This window comes from Rhamphochromis sp. 'chilingali', assembly GCF_963969265.1.
Source record: "Rhamphochromis sp. 'chilingali' genome assembly, chromosome: 11".
NCBI classification, from domain to species: Eukaryota; Metazoa; Chordata; class Actinopteri; order Cichliformes; family Cichlidae; genus Rhamphochromis; species Rhamphochromis sp. 'chilingali'.
The window spans coordinates 7664927-7684883 of NC_137938.1; the positions used below are offsets into that span (position 1 = coordinate 7664927).

At 42.2% G+C, this 19957-nt stretch overlaps 1 protein-coding gene across 3 annotated transcripts in view; it reads right to left on the reverse strand.

Moving 5' to 3' along the window:
• The window catches only part of vps13b (vacuolar protein sorting 13 homolog B), a 302426-nt gene that overhangs the window by 85317 nt on the left and 197152 nt on the right, over positions 1-19957 (reverse strand). For all 3 annotated transcript variants that reach the window (XM_080895821.1, XM_080895823.1, XM_080895822.1), the window contains exons 33-37: positions 18098-18224; positions 16572-16715; positions 1636-1977; positions 570-990; positions 213-350 (exon numbers count right to left, since the gene is read on the reverse strand). In XM_080895821.1, the coding sequence (XP_080751947.1) occupies positions 213-350; positions 570-990; positions 1636-1977; positions 16572-16715; positions 18098-18224 (1172 nt within the window). The remainder of the gene's footprint in view (positions 1-212; positions 351-569; positions 991-1635; positions 1978-16571; positions 16716-18097; positions 18225-19957) is intronic.

A 19957-nucleotide genomic window follows, 5' to 3' on the forward strand; every position in this document is an offset into this window, starting at 1 on the left:
AATTTGTCCCACTTAAATGTTTGGGATCATCAAACAAATTTAAATCCAAGTAAATACAGAATGATGATTGCATATATTGAGGGAAAGAAGCCATCCAAACCTACCGGGACCAGTGTAAAAAACCCCCCCAAAAACTGCCCCCTTTTGTTAAATCCCACCCGCCTTTTTTGCATGAGTATACAAAAGTGTGTGCGTGTGTGCACGATTCCCACCTGGTCCATTTAAGAAATCTTTAATCTGGAGGCAGAGCAGAGGGGGAGGAATCCCCGTTTTACTGTCCACCTCTCCTGCTACTGTCTGCAGCCAAAACACATTGTAGTCCAGAGATTCTGGTAGAGTCTTTCCCGGGTCTGAACAAAACGAGGCACATAAAAACTTGAATAGAAAAATAAAAGGTCATACATGTCAACATCAGGAAGTTTCACATTTATTAGTTTGAGTGAATATGACTCATGGGAGGAGATGGAAGTCAATTTGTCCAGGATCTACAGTTTAATAACAAAATTCAAATCCATTTACCCTTTAAAAGTATCCCCAGCCATCCCCAGGAACATATTTATCTCTCTCACCTAGACACTTGTAGTCAGCAGCTACTCCTCTTAAGGACACATCAAACACAGACAGCTCCATCCTCTGTTTGCGGTGGTGACAGCTGAGAAGGGCAGAAGGTTGCATCACCTGTAGGTACAAGAGGGGTTCCAACACCTGGTCACCAGCCCCTCTTCTCCCAGGCTGCCTAACTATGGTTACACCAAGTGCTTGACGGGCTGAGGAGCGTGTCGGAGTAGGCAGGCCATCCAGGGAGAGCAGGCTGCCTCTCAGCAGTGGAGAGGCCGGCTGGGAGGTGTTGCTGTTGAGGATGTCCTCAGCAGTCAAGCCAGCAAGTGAACTCTGGGTAGCTGGAGGCAGATCTGGAGTTGGGGATGCCGAGGCTGAATGTGACTCAGACTGGAGGCTGGTCTCAGGCTGGTTGAGGGCACTCTTTCCAACCTGAATCAGATAAAAAGGAATCTATCTATCTCTATGAAATCACTGGAATTCGAAGATCTTACTTTGGGTCTGTTGACCTTATACATATCAAATTGGGCTGTTTGGTGCTGCTTATAAAAACTTGAACCAAAAAACATAATGTGCACTTTGTGTAGATGTGAGCAAGTTTAATTTATCAGCTCCAAATGCACAACACGGTTATTTGTTTGCTTTTCTAACTCGAGTGGGCTTATGTTGAACTGGTGCCCAGATGTCTTTGAGTTCCACATCTGCTTAGACTGTGGGAATGATTTATCAGCATAAATACACACACAGTATATTAATGTTATTATGTGGATAGATGAGCACTGATGGTCCATGTTGCACTATATTAAATTGAGTGTATGAAATTGAATTGTTATCATTTAGACTGTATGAAACTACTTTTATCAGACACACAAAATAATTACAAATTCTATTTTCAATTAGACAACTGTACAAAATCAACCTGCTGTAAAACTCAAACATGATAACTCTTATAATAACATAATAATACTGCATTCTATTGTACATGTTTTCTATTATAATTCTAGACACGTGGATAACAAAGAGATCCAGAAACTGATGCGTGCAAGAGCTTCCATGTGACAAGCTTTTATTATTTACCTTATCCGCAGGCTGCATCTTTTCCGGTGTGCCAGGAGTATCCGACAGAGAGGGAATTGCCTTTGGAGGGCTGGAGCAAGCATAGGTCATCACAGACAGCCTACTAGCGGTGAGAAAGATGTCAAAGGGGATAAAGCTTAGGTTCTTGGTAATGGTGGACTTGTGGGAGGGTCTGGCAATGCAGTGGTGACTGGCCCCGCTTTGTTGCTCTATTTGCACAATACGGATGCGAGCGCTGTCGCTGCCGAAGCCGCTGTCCTGTCCAGTCCCACTGTGCCGCGATGAAGAGTCAGCGCCCGCTACGGGGTCTCGACCACCTCGCGTCTGCTCATGCCGACGCAGCTGTATATAAAAACATTGAAGGGAAAGCCATGTTGACACAGATGCATATGTTCTTGGAAAAAAAAAAAAAGTGCAAAGGTTATTAGCATTAGCAGGACGAGAATAGGAGGGAAAAAGAAAGGAAAAAAAGCTTTTGTGTTTTGTGTTTCTGACCAAAGCACAACAAGGTTTGCAGAAAATTAAGGCGATTAAAAGATTAGTAAAACAGCAGTGCACCATCACTGATGCACTTCCTAAAAAACTGTTGAAAAAGACCAAAATGCTATTTTTCAAAAGTGTAAAATCCATCACTAGAATGAATGCAAACCAACTGAACTGGATAAGCAGAGGAGGATGGATGGATTAATGGATGTACTAGTACCCCCACCCTTGTAAGGGCGGACCTGTTGTTCACTGACATGCAAAGAAAGAAAACCATAAAAGTCTAGGTAATGTATCTTAGCTTTATCATGTTTGCTTTTTGTAAATTGATAACAGCTACCAGCAGCTAACGTAAGCAGTATGGCTACTAACCTGTGCAAGCCATGAAATTATAAGGTAAAGAGTGTAAATACACAATAATAATTACCACTTTATGATAAAAAATTATGGTTTAAAAAAGAGAAGTCTGTTTGCAATAAAAGACATGACCTTATCTCAAACCAAAGCAAGCTGGTGTGTTAGCATCACCATGGAGATAAGGGAAGCAAATGACACTGGAGAACATTTGCTGTTTTGTTTTTTTTAATCTATAAATCAGTTTCTTGTGTTGGTCCTGGCTTTATGAGAGAACACAAATCAAATAACTCATTTGATTGAATCCAAATTGACCAAAGAAGGGAAGCATCGTACAGCCACAGAGACATTAAAGGCATGCTCTGGGACTTTTTACTGTGGTCTAAAAATCATTTTGCACTTCTTACAATATTGGAAATGTCTACAAAAAAAGAGCCTCACCCCAGAAAATCAAAATGTTTTGTGTAGTTACTGTGGTATTGTGTATGAAGCAGCTGAGATTTTATGCTTGGCTCCAGCTAACGGATGTCGGGAGGGTTCCAGCCGTTGTGGCAATAAAAAGCTTGCAGTGACAGATGATATAAATCAACGCGAGCACTGTTGCTGGATTTCAAGTGACAATGAAAACAGGCATCTTTATTCTGCTACCAAAGAATGCCATCTTCCAAGGCTACAAAGAAGCTGCCATTAGCTCCCATGGGATAGATATGAGACAAATAACTAAAACTAAATGCTACCTACCAAATCACTTGCTGGACATGTTTCCAGAACTGACATATATAGCTGGAATATCCAAATGATTTGACTTTTTGAAAAAATTCCCAAATGTGTGGAAACATTTCTAGATGCTAAGAAAAACTGTTTGGATCACAACACACAGAAGCACTTTGTTAAAGTGGAGCAGAGGCTGACGTAAGAAAAAAGGAAAAAATGAAAGAATGCAAACAGGTCTCATGTAAGCATATAAGGTGGGTCTGGTGTGTTTGACCACTACTTCACATCAAAAAAATCCCTCCTCTTATACTCTACAGGTTTGTTAGACGCAGCATGAGTAGTCAGTTACTCACCAGTTCCAACACCACAGTTACACCATGACTGAGGCCTATCCCCAGTGTTTCCCATCCATGTAAACAGGAACAACGTCAGTTTCGATTAGCTACTGCTGTCTTTTGAAACATGATGAATTGTAAAACACAGGAGACAGACCCAAGGTGTGTCCCATTCTCTCCCACCCTCATCTGCTCCAGTCTGCACATGGTTGCTATTACAGCATGTACTCTCAGCTGCCCCCTCTCTTTCTCTGCATCACTCCCTTCCACACACTCCAATGAGAATTTTAAATGTATATTATTGCTGTGGCGGAGATAGTGTTTCAAGACCTCCAGGCAAACACTAAACCCACTGGCAGCACATTAGACAGAATACTTGACTTATTAGATATTTCCTATTCTAAACAGTGTCATCAAAGGCTAAGAACAAGAGCCATATAAAACGCAGCAGCATGCCTGCCTGCCTGTTCTGTTCAACTGGGCTCATGTGTGGGGCTTCCATAGGATTGGCCTAGCCAGATCCCCTTCCTTTCTCTGCCATAATGAGGACAGGATGTGTGCATTTCTTTTCTGTAGAAATGTCAGACTTTCCAAGCAATGAGGAGGAGAGAGAAGGCAGAAAGGGCCTGGACTTGTCTCCATGTGTGTTAAGTTAAGCGAGTGAAACTTGCATTGAGGTAAGGAGGTATTTGAAAAGGTATTCAGCAAAGGCAAAACATCCCCTCCGAGGAGCACCCGACATTGGAAGGGACAAATAAGCTGCATAGCAGCTGGGAAAGAGCGAGCCAGCAGAACCTGCCAGACGCTCTTTATGCTTTTCTCCCTTCCCAAACGTAGGCTGTACACATGCATTTACAATTACAGCAAATACCCCATCTTCTCTTTAACCACCACTACTAGCAGAGTGCCCCCTAAGCAAATTTTTGGTCTATATTTAGATGTGCTTACAAGTGGAATAAGGGATGATGGGGAACACAATCAGAGCCACGCAGGAAGAGAGACAATGAAAAAACGTGCCAAATGCACAGTGTTCATAAGTTCGTGCATTCAATCAGTGTATTCACAAACATGTACGCATAAACACACATGAAGTCAGTGGCTATTCAATCACTTTAACTTGCTGCTTCTTCTTCTTGCAGCTTAGTTAGATCCCTATTGTACCTACTAACTGGAAAAAAACAGCATGTATACAAAGAAAACATATACCTCTATATGCATTAACTTTATACCAATTTATTCAATTATTGAGGGCAATAAATTTAAAATACAAACATTGACTGTAACTACAGGACCAGTCCCAGCTGGAATCCCCTTTTCCAGCTATTACTTTCTATTATATTATATAATGGCTTCACTGGAAACGCTCTTTCCAGATCCCAATGCAATCTTCCTCTGGACTTAGGTGATCGTGATCATGAACGTGCAACTACGCACACATACACATCCCTCCACACCCGAACCCCCACCAGCCAATCGTGAGGTCATCCCATCAGAGTCTCCAGGCAGAGCATTCTGGAAAATGAAGGATAATCCCCAAAGTGTGAAACCATGAGTCTCCTGAGTGCCAATCATATCACAGTGCATCTGTGTGACTCCTGACCCCATTTCTATCAGTGTAACTCAGAACAGCTTGCTAAAGAAAGGCTAAGACTCGGAAGCAAGTGTCACATCATCCAAATGCCACCCGTTCACAGTGCTGGCTGGCTAGTCAAATATGACAGCATACTTTTTACATTTGAATATCACATATGCAGTTGATGCTTTCCAGATGAATGAAAAGAAAGTTGCCATTCGGGATCAGGGATCAGAGAACATGAAAATCTGGATTTTTAAGATGGTAGGGAAGTCCATGGTAGTCGACAGGAAAGAATAAAATAAATACGATCCAAGTAACAAAGGTGACTATTATTCCTTTCAAGACGGCCCATTTAATAGCCACATATCCAAACTGTAGTCTGACTACATTCAGGTTCTTATAATACAAGGATTCCCAAAAGTTCCCAGACTGAAATGGTGCAACAGGATAAAAACCCACAAAAATAGCACTAAATGAGACTAAAATTCCTTTATCCCCAAGCAATACACTGGCCACGTTTGAAGCAGACTGGATGAATGGTTGATGAGATATGTGTAGAGCACACAGAGAGGCATACAGAGATTTCTTGATTTATTAGTGAAATGCTTCAGCTTGAATTCCTCCAGTGAATGACAGGCTGTTGCAGTAGCCATAGCAGCCAGGTGAGGTCAGCTTAGGGAACTGAGCCACTTTTCATGCATTTTTAGCAGAAAAATGGTTTATCACATTTTTCCCATGTTCTCTTGTAACTCCAGTAGAATTCCCATTGAAAAACACGGGAAGTCATTACTAAATCTTTCTGACAGCACTATTCAGTTCAGCTACTTGCTTGCAAAATGCCTACATTGAAATTAACTTCTGTATCTTGACTACATCAAAGTTTATATGTTAAGCCCCTGCTGTGCTACCCACTTTTGTTTACCAGAAGCATAAAGCTGATAGCAGGCCTCTGTGTTATTGTGCCAATGAAGGAAAACTTCAATGCAGCAATACCTCATCTTAATCAAAATAACAATAATACTTTACCACATGCCATTAGAAACCACAACTCACTTGCTTATTTTCTTGAGGAAAACAGAGGAGGGAAGACATTTATAATATGAAGTCACTGCTTTGTACGCCATAATGCAGAACAAGAAAGGGCATCAAAGGCAGTCATTTAGCACACTAAACTTTGTTTCAATAACAAAGGCAACCTGCTATGCACTTTAACTGAACCACAACAAAGAGGTAAAGGAAGGTCGTGACCCCAGAGCTCGCAAATGGATGCCGAGTGCTTCGGCGTGACTGTCGACTGTACTTTAAACAGTGTACTCCAAAGCTCAGGGCGCCAAGTGGGGCCATTTTAACAAGCTCCCTCCACCCAGTAATGCTGGTGGGTGGGTTTACTCCGCCAGGGTTTAGCAACATGTTTCTCAAAGGAACACGAGAGACAATATCCGAACCATTTTGTTTTTTCCTTCCACGCTCCAGGTCCCCAGATATCTCTCCTTACTCCATTTCTCCATCTATTGGTGTGGACCAAAGGAATAACAATGTGGGAATATTTTGCTTACCATGTCAGAGAATCTCTCGCTCCTTTGATGCCACGTGACTCACAGGGGGAAAGCAAACACTGCGGTGACAGTAATAATTTATGCATGTTGACATTCCTAAAGCACTGGGTCAGTTGGAACACTTTTCATCCGGAAAGACCGACTGGGGCAGAAGCGAGGAGATGGCTGGTCTAAACAGAGGAGCATGAGAGAGGGGCTTGTGAAACACCTAACTGAAAAAACAAAGGAAAGATGAACCGACAAGAACATGAATACAGAGATGATGTTCTTTGGTTTCCAGCTGCCCTATAGTTTGGAAAAGCTCTGGCCCAGAAACAAAGATGCGAAATGATAAAGGCGGGAGAATGGAAAGAACAACTGTAAAGAGAGCGAGTTAATGTAGTCCATCTGGGGAACTACAGTTTGCTTCTCAACAAAGACCTGGCTCTGGAAGATGTGGCGACCAAAGCCTCTGTTTTATAATTGAACTTCAAAAACGTTTTTCTCTCATGCCTGCTCACGACATTAACTTGCTTACAAATATTTTGCTACAAATAGAATGCAGATTGCCATTGCTTAGTACATCAGAGCAGCATCCAGAGCGCTGACATTACGCAGGCTACAGTAGTGTGCTCAACACGTTGAGTTTAAGCCCGAGGCCTTCCCAGTGTGACTCCAGGCCCTTGGAGAAGCTCGCCAAACCCACCATGCCCCGCTCCAAATCTCTGGCAATCAAGAATGATTTAAAAAGTTTGACAGATACCACCCTTAAAGCTCAACAGGAGATGTATTGCTTCAGTCACCCCCGTCAGATCCACCATCTAAACCCAAATCCTCACAATTATGTCGCACCAATCAAATCTACTGCTTAGGTTAGGGGTGACTGTGAGGACGTGCAGGAATTACCCCATATCGCAACAATAGCACAAGCTCTTTATATAATCAGGATGCAATGCAGTTGCCTAACTCGCCGAAGGAAGCGTTCAAAAGACGGCACAAGACAATTTCTAGATTAACACCACAAGTGTGTTAGTGAAAACAAACAAAGGAGGGAAAGCGGCCCGACCGTCATGATGCAAGTATTCAGAAATGATACACAGACTCTCTCTGCTCATCCGACATAATCTCTTGGCTGCAATCAGACACTGCTGAACAGACTTTATCACCAAATGCTTCCATCATTAATAATGAACATGATACAAGATAAACTAAATAAGCAGAGTTACAAAAGTGAAATTTTAAAGCTAAATGGAGGACTTGGCAGCTCGAACACCGCTGATAAATGTCGCCTGATGGCCTTTATGCACTTAATATGAAAACATACCGACTCCCGTCCGATATACCTAAACAACTGCACCCAGGCTCGTAACATTTTACAGGGTACCTGTTTACAATAACTTGAAGGCCAGATGAGGGGGAAAAAACCATGATGAGAAGTCACAGTGAGACAGAAGCACCCTGGGGTCTGTCTTTTCTCTGAGCCGCTATGATCCTAGCCCCCACAGCAGCAGAATATTCATCAGACGTACTTTTCTTCTGTTTTTCCACAGGGATGGAGCAGAGCACAACTGGCTCTCGTTAGCCCTCACCATCCCTGTTTATTTTTGAGATCTGTGTGGGAGCAATTTTCTAATCTAAAATACAGGCTCCAGTATATACCAAAAGTCCCTGAGTGAGGTGAGATTAACGGTGGTCAAAGTTGTTTCTGAAAGTGGGCATAAAAGTCCCTTTCGCTGAGCTACTGTGAGACATCTCGGAGCTTGACTTTAGATGTTAGACCAGTGGTGTCTCTGTGAAGACACTGGCAGCGATTTTGCGTTCTTGACACATCTCATCGCTTGTTACATTTTCACTGGCAAAGCAAAGTGTGACACGCACCGTCGCTCATGGTCTCACAATAAAGAATAAAGCAGCAAAGTACCTTAAGATTTCTCATCCGAGGTTTTGGCCATACATCATTAGCTTTGGCGCTATGTTTTCAACAAACAAACAACAAAAGAAACCTCAAACTGCATTGTCTTCAGCATGACCTTGGCGGTTCAAGAAAGCAAATGTCTAAGAGACTTCAAAAAGCTGCAGAAATGCCTTTCATTAAGTCGTGGAGTGTTCTTCTGAAACTTGTGCTGCCTGCCAGCCATCTCTGTATTCTCTGCTATAGTTACAAGTTTGTGAGCAGAGAGTAACAGCAGGGGAAAACAACAGAGTCCTGAGGTGATGTGAGGCTGTTTGGAGCAGGACAGGGTGGGAGGTGTAGGAGGCAGATGCTCACCAGGTGGTCTTATACAAGATTGGGAGCGATGCTGCTGTGATCAGCTCACGCTCCAGGAAGCCCGCACATACACGCTCACAATTTCGAAAAGAGACACAGTAAGAGCGCACCGCTTCATAAGTGAGGAGACACACACAAATATGCACTTAAGACTGCACTGAAAACTCAAAAGTGGCATGAAGACAAAAACAATCCTGGCTCTCTGTCTATTTACAGCAGGAGGATTGAAGTAATCTTCCTGTAATTTGTGCCTGGATTAGCTACGAGGGTCGAGTGAGACAAAAGCTCTCGGGTTCTGCATGTTAGGCTCTCAAAGGAGAATTATGTAAGACCCCCTATCCCCTGACTTGGCTGACCAAGAAGGACCCTGATAATGGAAACATACTGTAGAGGACAAGGCTAAACTAACAAAAAAAATGATCTGCAGACAGAAAAATGAACATGAACGTAGCTCAAAGGCTCATTTTAGGAGAACAAACAATTTCACATGTTCAAAGTAATGATAAACTGACTGCATGGATGGCTGGGGGGATTCAGAAGCAGCTTACATGGAAGGAAACACCTGTGTGAGGGGGCATCTGGTGATTCATTTTTGACATGTACACTGGAGCTCATCCAAGAAGACAAACTGAAGCAGGTGAAGTACAAAATCAAGCCCACGTCCTGATTATTTAAACCATCTGAGCTACGTTTTTCAGTTGTGTCTCCGGTGACTACATGGAACTTACCCGTGCATATCTGTCATTACCTTGACTTCATGTGGGTTTTACACGCTGCTATCAGGTTTCAGTTCCAGTCGCAAACTTAAACATATTCAGTTCACAAATGTACTGATAGATAACAGTTCTTGTATACATGGAATAATGCTCGGTTCCTCCATCACTAACATTAAGAACACATGTGGCACAATAACTCACGCCATAATGCAGTACACATTACAACTACTCTCGTCGCTGAATGACCTCTTGTGAATCTTTCAATTAACCGAATTAAGGATGTCGCATTTTGTTTTAGCAGAACTCAATGCTTCTGCATACCATAACGCAAAAAGACAAGAAAGAAAAAGGAGAATAACAAAGACACTACACACTCACACTTTTATTGCAATGTTCGAGTTACTTAATCTTCCCCATCACCTGTTTTTCTAGGTGGAATCTTGCTTTTACAGGTGGATGGAAGAAAAAATACCCCCACAACTATTTCCTCTTTTCACTTCACTGGACAAAAATTCTGTGTTTTTACACTGAACAAAATCTACCATAGTGTCTGCTAGCTGGCCTGCACATTGCTTTTACTAGTCCCCTGGGTTTATGACCCTGTTTCCCTTGCAGGCAGAGAGAGAGGGCACTCCTGCTCACCTGAGTTGTCACTCGATCTCTGGGTTCACGGCGGGGGCCTCCTGCCTTTCCTCAAAGGCACCATTTGTTTCCCTGCTCTAACAGAATTCCGAGCTTTGTGATTTTATCTGGAGTTTTCACGCCAATTTTGCCAAAACCGATTGAGGAGAGAGCAAATTCAGCTGCTACTGATCTCAAATAGATTGAGTTTCCAAGGGGCCAATTTAAGAATGTGCCACGGTTATGCTCTGAGAAGAAGGTTGGTTGGAGTGCAGAGGCTGAACAGGGAAGGTGAGCTGTTATGACTGGCTGTCAATTAGCAGTTGATTCACACAGAAGGGTCAGTTAGACACAGGGAAAAAAAGAAAAAGATATGGTTTCATAACAAAAGAAGGGCAGCAAGATGAACATTGGCTATGAAAATATGTATGTTTAAGATAAGCTGAGACGACACTTACTTTACAGATCTAAGGCAGCCAAAATGGAAAAGGAGACAGCTGCACAAGGAGCTTTATTTATTATTCCTCTCAGCAGCAACCGGGCGAATGAAAATAGTGCTAAGCAGGATGGGAAAAGGTCAGGGTGAAAGGAATCTGGCCCTCAGAGAGGGTTAATAGCCAGGTTGACTGGTTAAGAGCTGACCTCTCAGGAACATCAGCTCCCAGCTTTACAGACAAATTCTTTGGACGGAGACAGGAATCAAAGCAAACACCACATTCAGACGCTGTACTCATCTTTGAACATTTCTTCCTTACTCTCTTCCTTCTTCTCTCATTTGGCAAACCTCTCTCAAGCTGTCTCCACTGTCTGCTCTGTTACTTTTCCATGCTTTAGATTTTTACCCTCATTTCATGTCTCCTTATTTCTGTTGGCCAGCAGAGCACTGAAAAGATCCTCTGACACCTTACTGTCCTGGAAAGATCAGAGGTCAAGAAAGATAATCGAGTTCTCAAAGCTCAACAGCTACAAGACAATATGAAACACTCATCACAAAGAGGAGTGGCTTGGGAAACGGTTTACTTTAAACATATACAGACGAGGATTCGGCCGCAGGTCGCTCGCTGAGCCAAGCTTGTCAACAGCACCGTGGCTAAGATAAGCTGTCCTACGTGCTTTTGACATCCAGCTAACACTCCTACGTGAAAGAGAGCTATATACAGGCCATCAAGCTTCCACGCTCCCACAGTAACATTTAGCAGTATTTGGTAAGAGTGAGTTACTTTTATTTGGTTATTATACTTAAAATTATGCAAAATTCTCAAGATATTTGAAAGGATGACCTGTCACAGAACTGTATTCTGTTTGCTCATGTAATCCCAGACTAATGGGAGCTCTGAGGAGGCCCCATCACGAAACAGTATGGCACATCAGTATACATGACACTATGACATTTTATTTTAAACCATAAAACACACTAAACTCGTTTTTTTTTATAAGGGACAGTTTTTAAATCTAGTAAGTGTAGTTGAGTGTGGCTGTGTGGACAATTATTTCAGGAAAAAAAAGCCACTATGCCTCCTTAAGGGTAGACATTTAAGACTAAACAGATGTAACAGCACAGTATTATTGTCTCCAGAGGAGGAACCCTGCCCAATAGCAGCCATTTAGTCCAGTAACTAGCTAGCTATGGAAGAGCCAACACTCTTCCAGCAAGCAGACGTGCCAGTTCCACGATGGAGAAAAGATTGAATGGGATAGACAGTGTGGGAAAGAAAGTTGGACAAGGTAAACAGAGAGAAGGCAATAATGGGTGACTGGGAACTTGATGTATTTTCTAGGATTTATACTTCAGACAGTCCAACCTGATAACATCTTGTAAACCTGTATACAACCCTTTACATGTTTGTGTGTGCACTGGCATCAGTGGGGATATATGTGTGTTTGTTTGTGTGTGTGTGTGTGTGTACATGAGTGTTGGAGGAAGTCTAAATCCCCGTTTCCCATGCGTGTAATCATCCCAGGATGAGGTGGAAGATGAAGCCGACCGGGACTTCCCCTGCACCAGAGGGTATTTTCCTCTAACACTGTGGTACGAGCACATGGCTGACCCGGGCTGCCTCTGTATGTGCTTTTTTTACTATGTGTGTCTGTGTGTGTGTGAAAGAGAGTGATAAAAATAAAAAAGTATTATTATCACTGCTAAAATAATATGTTTGCTTATTACTGTAGCAAGCGTATAAAAGGCACACAGTAAAATCAGAAAATGATACAGAATAACTGAAAGACTGTCAGGAACAAACTTGCACACTTTCACACACTGTCATCTAAATCTTTTACTCTGTCTTCTAGAGAACAAATAACGTCATAGCAGAGCTGACACACACACACACACACACACACACACACACACACACACACACACACACACACACACACACACACACACACACGGGTCAGCTGTTCAGTCATAAAGAACCATTAAGAGTCCTGGCTCCCAAATAAAAGCAGAATACAGTTACCATGTTGAGAATGTGGAAACAATGTGTATGACAGAGTGTGTGTGTGTGTGTGTGTGTGTGTGTGTGTGTGTGTGTGTGTGTGTGTGTGTGTGCGTGGTATGGGTCTGCATTTCTGTGTTGCTTGGTGACACAGCTGATGACATAGCAGTGAGATAAGTACCACAAACTGCTCCATCATCTATTCATAGCTCCCTGGCTGAGGGTCCTCCTGCTGCTTAAACTGAACTCAGCCTCACTTTATCATCATTAACATCGAGCACAAAAAATGATGGATCATAATGCTGCAATAAACATCCCTACGATGAAGTGATTCAAGGAGCAACACATCTGCTTATCTAGTGCTTAGAAATCAGCTGTTCGGTCATAAAGAAGCACATGTTTTGCATCTCAATCATTTTAAGTGGAAACTGGTAACTGTCGATAAAGCACAATAAGAGGGTATGAAAGAGATTATGAGAAAATAAAAATCTAACATCTGTATGTATGCATGGAAAGGCCATTACAATGTGTATGTGTGGACAGACTCCTTTGAACACAGCACAGTGTCTAGAAATGACTGAAATCACACACAACACTTGAACGCGCTGCCTGAACGAGTGTCTTGCCTCACCACTGCCAGGGAACCCAAAAGCCCCTACAAAACAAATTCATTAACCAAGACAATAAAACACAGCTGTGAGGGGCAATGGAACCGTTTGAAATGAGTGCCTGGGATTGTGGAGAATCTGTTCAAGACAAACAGCATGCTAAGAAAAAAGAAAAAAAAATCAGAGGAAAGGATTTGGAAATAAGAGAGAGTGAGTAAAGAGCAGTGTTTAATTTAAACTCTAGCTGGGGACAGTGCTGACTGTGAGAACGGAGATGGTTTGTTGGAGCACAACAAAAACAACTCCCCTGTACCAGATGCTTGAGTTCTGGGACCTGGTTTTAATTTAATCTTTTGAACAGGTTGTATAAAATAAGAACAAACAAAAAATGCCAAATTCTATAAATATCATTACTGAAGCTGGGATTGAATTAAAAAAAGACATTCCAAATCCAGTTTCTAATACTGTGGAAATTACAAATGGAAAGACATCTGAACTTTATTACATGAAACCTGAAGATTGTTGACTCTACCTGTTCTTAACCCACACTCTGAACACTGTCAGGGTATGTACTTCTGATATTCTATGATGACAGTGGGTGAAATGTGTTAGCAGGGGGTGGGAGTGGGGCCTAAATGCCTTAGTTCAAAACACCACTAGAGGGCTCTGCAGCTTGTGAAATGGGTTTTTGTAGATCCGTACACACCAGACCTGATCATGTCTAAGTCATACTAACCTCCCTGTTGAAGGGCCAAGCAGCCGGACAGACTCAGCTGCCAAAAGACTTACGACACTGAGATAGATGGAGGTACAAATAGTTTTACAGAATGTCCAAAAAAGTCAAAGCCAGACCACATTTATTCAGTATAACCTCCGAGCTCTGCAGCTGCACAGAGGTGAAGACACACTGACTGAGCTCACTGTTAATGATACTGTTATGCTGTGTAATGTCACTGCTATAAAACAGTAAGGCACACTGTATCATGCATATGACATAAATAAGGTAAAAGCAGAAAAGTCATAATAGCCTCCCCTTGTTAATAACTGTGACCAAAAGAATTTAAAAATGCATGTGTGGAAATACATGAAAAAAACATGAAAGCTGAACCATCACAAATACATCTAACTTCTCAAAAAGCAGTGATTGATATTACATCATTCTGGACCTTGTGGGTAATTTCTACTTCACCTAATCCAGATGAAAAAAGAGAAGTAATAAAAACAGTCGGATGCATATTTTTGCACAAAAAATTGACAGCTCCTAAACTTGTATAAACTAGGAAAAAGCCTGGGGGTAAAAACATAAACACAGCGGCTACTGTCACAGTGTCCTTAATATTATTTGGAATCTCATCTCCTCCAGCTGGAGAAGCTCAACAAGAAAACCAAATTCACAGAGGAATGTTTCGGGTGCATGTCAGGACTGCACTGTGAGCCAAGGTGTTGCAAAGCTGAGCAAAACTGATGCTACATCATACATTACGTTGCATTACATTTCATTGCTTTTAGAGATTAATGGAAAAAATAAACCGTGATCAATCCAATTTAAATCACCCTTCTTGAAGGGTGAACCCTAACAATTTTTTTTTTTGGGGGGGTGGATAACATATTGCAGTTTTCAAACAGTTGCCAATAGTCCTCCCAGAATAGCTGCTTAAATTTCTCATCCTGCCTTGAACCTGGATGAACCCTCTGTAGCCGTTAGCTGCCCCTCAACAGAATCAAGCCATGAATCATTACAAGTCAAGGGTGAGGGCTCAGAGATCACCCAAATCAAGACCAGATGCACAGCAGGCACCTCCCATGGTCTTACCGTGCAAGTAACAAATGAAGAACAAAAAAGAAATAAGGAAACTTCACACTGCGCCTTTCTCTTATCCATTTCTACACGGTTGTATTAGTCCAAGTTGTCCTAATCCATTTTAGATTGTACAGTGATTACATGATTACAAAGTTTAACTTGTTACTTTGCCTGAGAAAGCCTACTTCAGGTTACAGAGGCCTTTATCTGCGTCATCTGACGCAGTCATTGCACTTAAGCACACATCGTCCCATAAAGAATGTTAAGAGGAGATAACAGTAAAATCACTATCAACTCACTTCACTTCATCCCATTACCCCCGTTCTTCTTTCCCCTGTCCCCTTCCCTCATCTACAACTCCCATCCTCACCACAGCTGGTAAATATTTTTATATTGTGTTCCATTAGAAAGCTTCATTAAGCGGTCAGACGGGGCAAATGGCGCCTGGGAGCTCCCTGTCCTGTAAACAATAGGAAGGGCCCTGAAAGCTGCAGCTGAGCAGAGCGCAGTAAACTAAGCCCACATTAGAGAACAGCCTTGCTCTGAGTGAGTAAATATTTAAATGTGTTGGATTCACCCAAAATAGTCACGGCTAATAGTTAAGAGCACAGTATTGGGAAATAATAATGATAGCTTTTTGAGCAAACAAGCATTGCGCTGCTCAATGATTAGTAATTGGCTTCATGTGAACTTGTGGCAGACTAGTGGGTAAAAATTAATAAGCCATAATTGTATCAACAAAGTGATCTTTTGGCAGATGTACAGTATCCAGCTAATGTCAGCACAGCACATATCTACAGGAAAAGTTCCTGAAATAAAAAGAGTTGTTAGTCACACATGACTTCAGGTTTGTTACACCGAAGAAACAAAGCTTTAGTATTACAGAAACCATAGTTAAACTACTCAAATAACCTTACTCCAGCTAAAATGTCCATACTATGTATGTATGTAGCTTTGTTTGTCAGTATGTAAGTGCCCATATGGACCAAGATGTTTGTGTTGTGCATGAATGTGTGAGTCAAAATTCCACCTGATGTCACTGTGACCTGTGTTGCATATGTTTATGTGAGCACTAGTTGGTGTGATTTCACCCACAGTCTACAGGACCAAAGGAGCCAGGCCAGGATCAGGAGCCCAACCAAGTGCATGCTCATTCTTTAATATTCATGGGTATGAGGGATCACTGCAAATCTGTCCTCCAGTGCTGACATGTGCTGTCCTCAGACATCTCGGGGAGAGGATTCAGTGCAAACCACCTGAAGCCACTCACTAGATTTGACTCCTCTAAGTTAAATTGAAACCAAAATGGAGGAGATCCAGAATCGCAAGCAGTGTGAGATTATGCTTACAGACACAGGACTTTCAGGTAGACAGAAGCACTGAGAACTGTGTATTGCTGCACAGGCTGACTGTTTAAACATCTTTAAGTTTAAACAGGGGGTGGTTTTGATTTTGTATGTAGTGCTGGAACGTCACTATAATGTACCTCAAAGCCTTTCTCTGGAGCGTCCATCCCCACCATGTTGTCTCTGAGAAGCTGATGAAGGAGGTGGACCTGAGCAATACTGAGGTAGAAATCCAGACTGCTAGTCACATTAACCTCCAGAGAGTGGCCACACACCACCACCTCCTAGAGAAAAAAGGGAGTTAAAAAAAAGGGGGGGGGACAAAATGAACAGAAGAAGTAGGAGGAGAGAACAGGAAATGCATTGAAAACATCTTTTGTAACTTGTATACGCTTCTATTTACTTTCCATCTCCTCACTATCTTTGTATCTTTACTTAAGTCTGTCTCTTCTTCCGCTCTTCCCTCTGTGCTCTCTGGGGTCCCACCCACAGCCAGCAGTTCAAAACTCAGGCTGGAGGTTACATCTAAAAGGATATTACTCACCAACACTGTGGACTGAACCACACACACGCACACATGGCAGACCTAGCGCAATAACCCACAAAGGGTATTGCCACTGTTTTTTAATTTTATTTTGTCAATTCTGAGCTTTAAATTAAAGTCACTACTGTCTTTTTTCTCATTTAGATTTATAGTAACATAAGAAGTGCATTAACATTATAAATATTAGTAGTTCTGTTAGCGGTCAAAGTGACTGGTCGAACATGTTAAGGTTACAATAACAGTTACAGAATAGCCTGGCGAGGAACCACATACTGCTATAATACATTCAATACATTAATGATTCATTAGCAATAGCTTTTACATTTGTGTGGGAACCATGCATAAATCTGCTAACAGTAGTTAGCGGTTAGACAAAATGAATATGATTTTTATTATAGAAATTGTTCTACACGACTTAGTTCAAAGTTGTGTTTTGTTGTTCCTGGCTCTGAGTTTCCATATCTGAGGGAGTTACACAAATCACATTGAGAGAGAGAGAGAGAGAGAGAGAGAGAGAGAGAGAGAGAGAGAGAGAGAGAGAGAGAGTGTGTGTGTGTGTGTGTGTGTGTGTGTGTGTGTGTGTGTGTGTGTGTGTGTGTGTGTGTGTGTGTGTGTGTGTCTAAGCACAAACTATGGATTAGCTGTTATGCATTGTCAAGGGGCACGTTAGCGTGGTCGGATGAGGCATCAAAGAGGCAGGAAGTCTCAGAGAGCGGTGCCAGAAAACATCAGCTGTATAAGCAGAAAGGTTTGAACTCTCGGGGTCAAAAACCTCCCATTACATGGTGGACGGCCGATTCCTAATGAGTAAGTTACTGTACGTTAGGAGGAAAATGTAAATACTTTTGACATCTCACATAATCAATGTCTATTTTCATATGAGCAACGGATTGTGAGAGTAATGGCTGCAGTCGTAGTTGTAACAGGTCGCGGTCAAAGGGCACAAGAAGAATCTTTGTCTATTCTCAGACTTAAACTTTGACGTTTCGATATAATTTTCCCTAGTTCCGGGGGATTTTAACTTTTCTACAGTGCAGAGACATTTTCATTCAGAAAATCTGAATACTCTCTACAGAAATAATTCATGCGCAGTATTTCATGTAGCGCTGAGTGGATGCTCACCTCTGTCTGTCCACTGTCAGGGGACAGGTTCTTGCTGAAGATGATAGCTGGAGCAGCAGTGACCCGGACAGAGAAGTCAGTCAGGATCGGCGTGAGGATGGCCCGGCGCTCCTGGTGTCTCCGGATGCTGTACAGAGATCAGACACCTCATCAACTACTATTTTGCTACTGTTGTTCTCAACCATGAAAAATGTATTCAAGCTTTTGTATACCTTATAGAAACCTAAAGGACTTTTTATCTTCACTAAAACTCCCCTCCTTTTGTTTACTAATATCTTTTCATGGTTAGTACTTAAAAAATCTTTGTGAGACCGTCCCATCTGCCTGGGGATGGCACGTCAACACCACACAGTTGAAACCACAAAAAGTCTTCACAACAGAGTTTTATTGTCGTGCTGACAGGCAAACATGCATTTCAAGGCTGTTCTAGGTTTTAAGATTCAAAGCATTAGAGGAAAAGCTAAACTTGACAACAGAGACTTCAAAATTGATCTTCCCCTCGTATAAACGATCTGTAAGGTTTTTGCCATCACTGAGATTTTTTACATTTCTTCTTTTACGCATTTTAGTTGCAAGCTTGAACAGAGACTGAGTGAGACAAGTCTCATTTGGGAACAGCTCTTAATTGTATACACACGAACGAGCTGAAACCTTCTCATATCAACTCTCCATTTCACTAATGTTCATTCCCACAATCAAGTCATATTTGTGGGAACATTTGTTAGCAGTAAAACAAATATACAAGTGGGCTTTATAAGGTGGTGTTAATTGCCACATCTGCTGCTATTAAAACAATCAAGCAGTACAGCTTCCAATATTTATAGTTGGCTGGGATTATAAAAGGCCCAGTTTCTAGGTGGCCTTGAGTACAGTTCTTAACCAGAAACAATATCATATTCACTTCTGCTACACAAATGTGCATTACCAGTGCCCTTAAGGGATTATTTTCTGACACATTTCTTTGAGTGGGGAGTTCGAGGGAGGACTAATTCAGAGGTGAAATGATCTGTGAGGCCAATTGGTGTTGGCTAATCTCCCTTCAGACGGGGATTGAAACAATGAGTGTCTCGTTGCAGGGGACAGGTGCTATCATTCACCAGCAAGGCTAGGAGCCCCGAAGCTCAGTTTACCAGTATTATGGAAGTCTCTGAGTGGGCTGGAGAATCCTGTGGTTCTGTGTATGTGCGCGTGCCTTTCAATGGGGTCATTACAAAAACAAAATATGGAAAGATTGACTTTTGTTTCATTCAGTGGGACGCAGAATAATCAGTAAATTGGAATATCAGTGGCATGAACAAAAGGGAAGCCTGCACTGGGCGACTGATAGGAGGGGCGATGGGAAGAGTTCGCAGCTCTGTGACACAAGGTCTTTCCTAGCCAGCAACTACAAACTGTGATGAGGACAGATCCTGTCAGTGGATCCACAGTGCTGGAATTTCCTCACAAAACCTCAGGAAGCAAACTGAGGCCACTGCAGATCAGCCGCTACTGGAATTAAATCCAAAAAGCAGCAGAATCAACATACCGTGAGTCTAAGGCTGGGGGGAGAGAGAGGGTATCAATGTAAAGAAAAAGGAAAAGGTGTGAACTTTAGAAGTGGTGTGTGTCAAAACTTGTTGCAACCAAGGTGGTGTATTTCTGTTAATGATTGCAGCAGACAAGTAAAGCTGTGAACTTGGCTCCCCTCTCCTCAGTGTCCTGGAATTTTCTCACACATTCAGCTATGACTTGGTAGTGTTGGTAGCTGAGGCGCAGCACACTGCAGTGCACCAAAGCCCTGCCGAGCTTCTAGTGCTGTTTCTGCTACAGCGAGGGGAGTCGCATTGCTTTAAGGTTAAATGGAAGAGCTGGGACGAGACC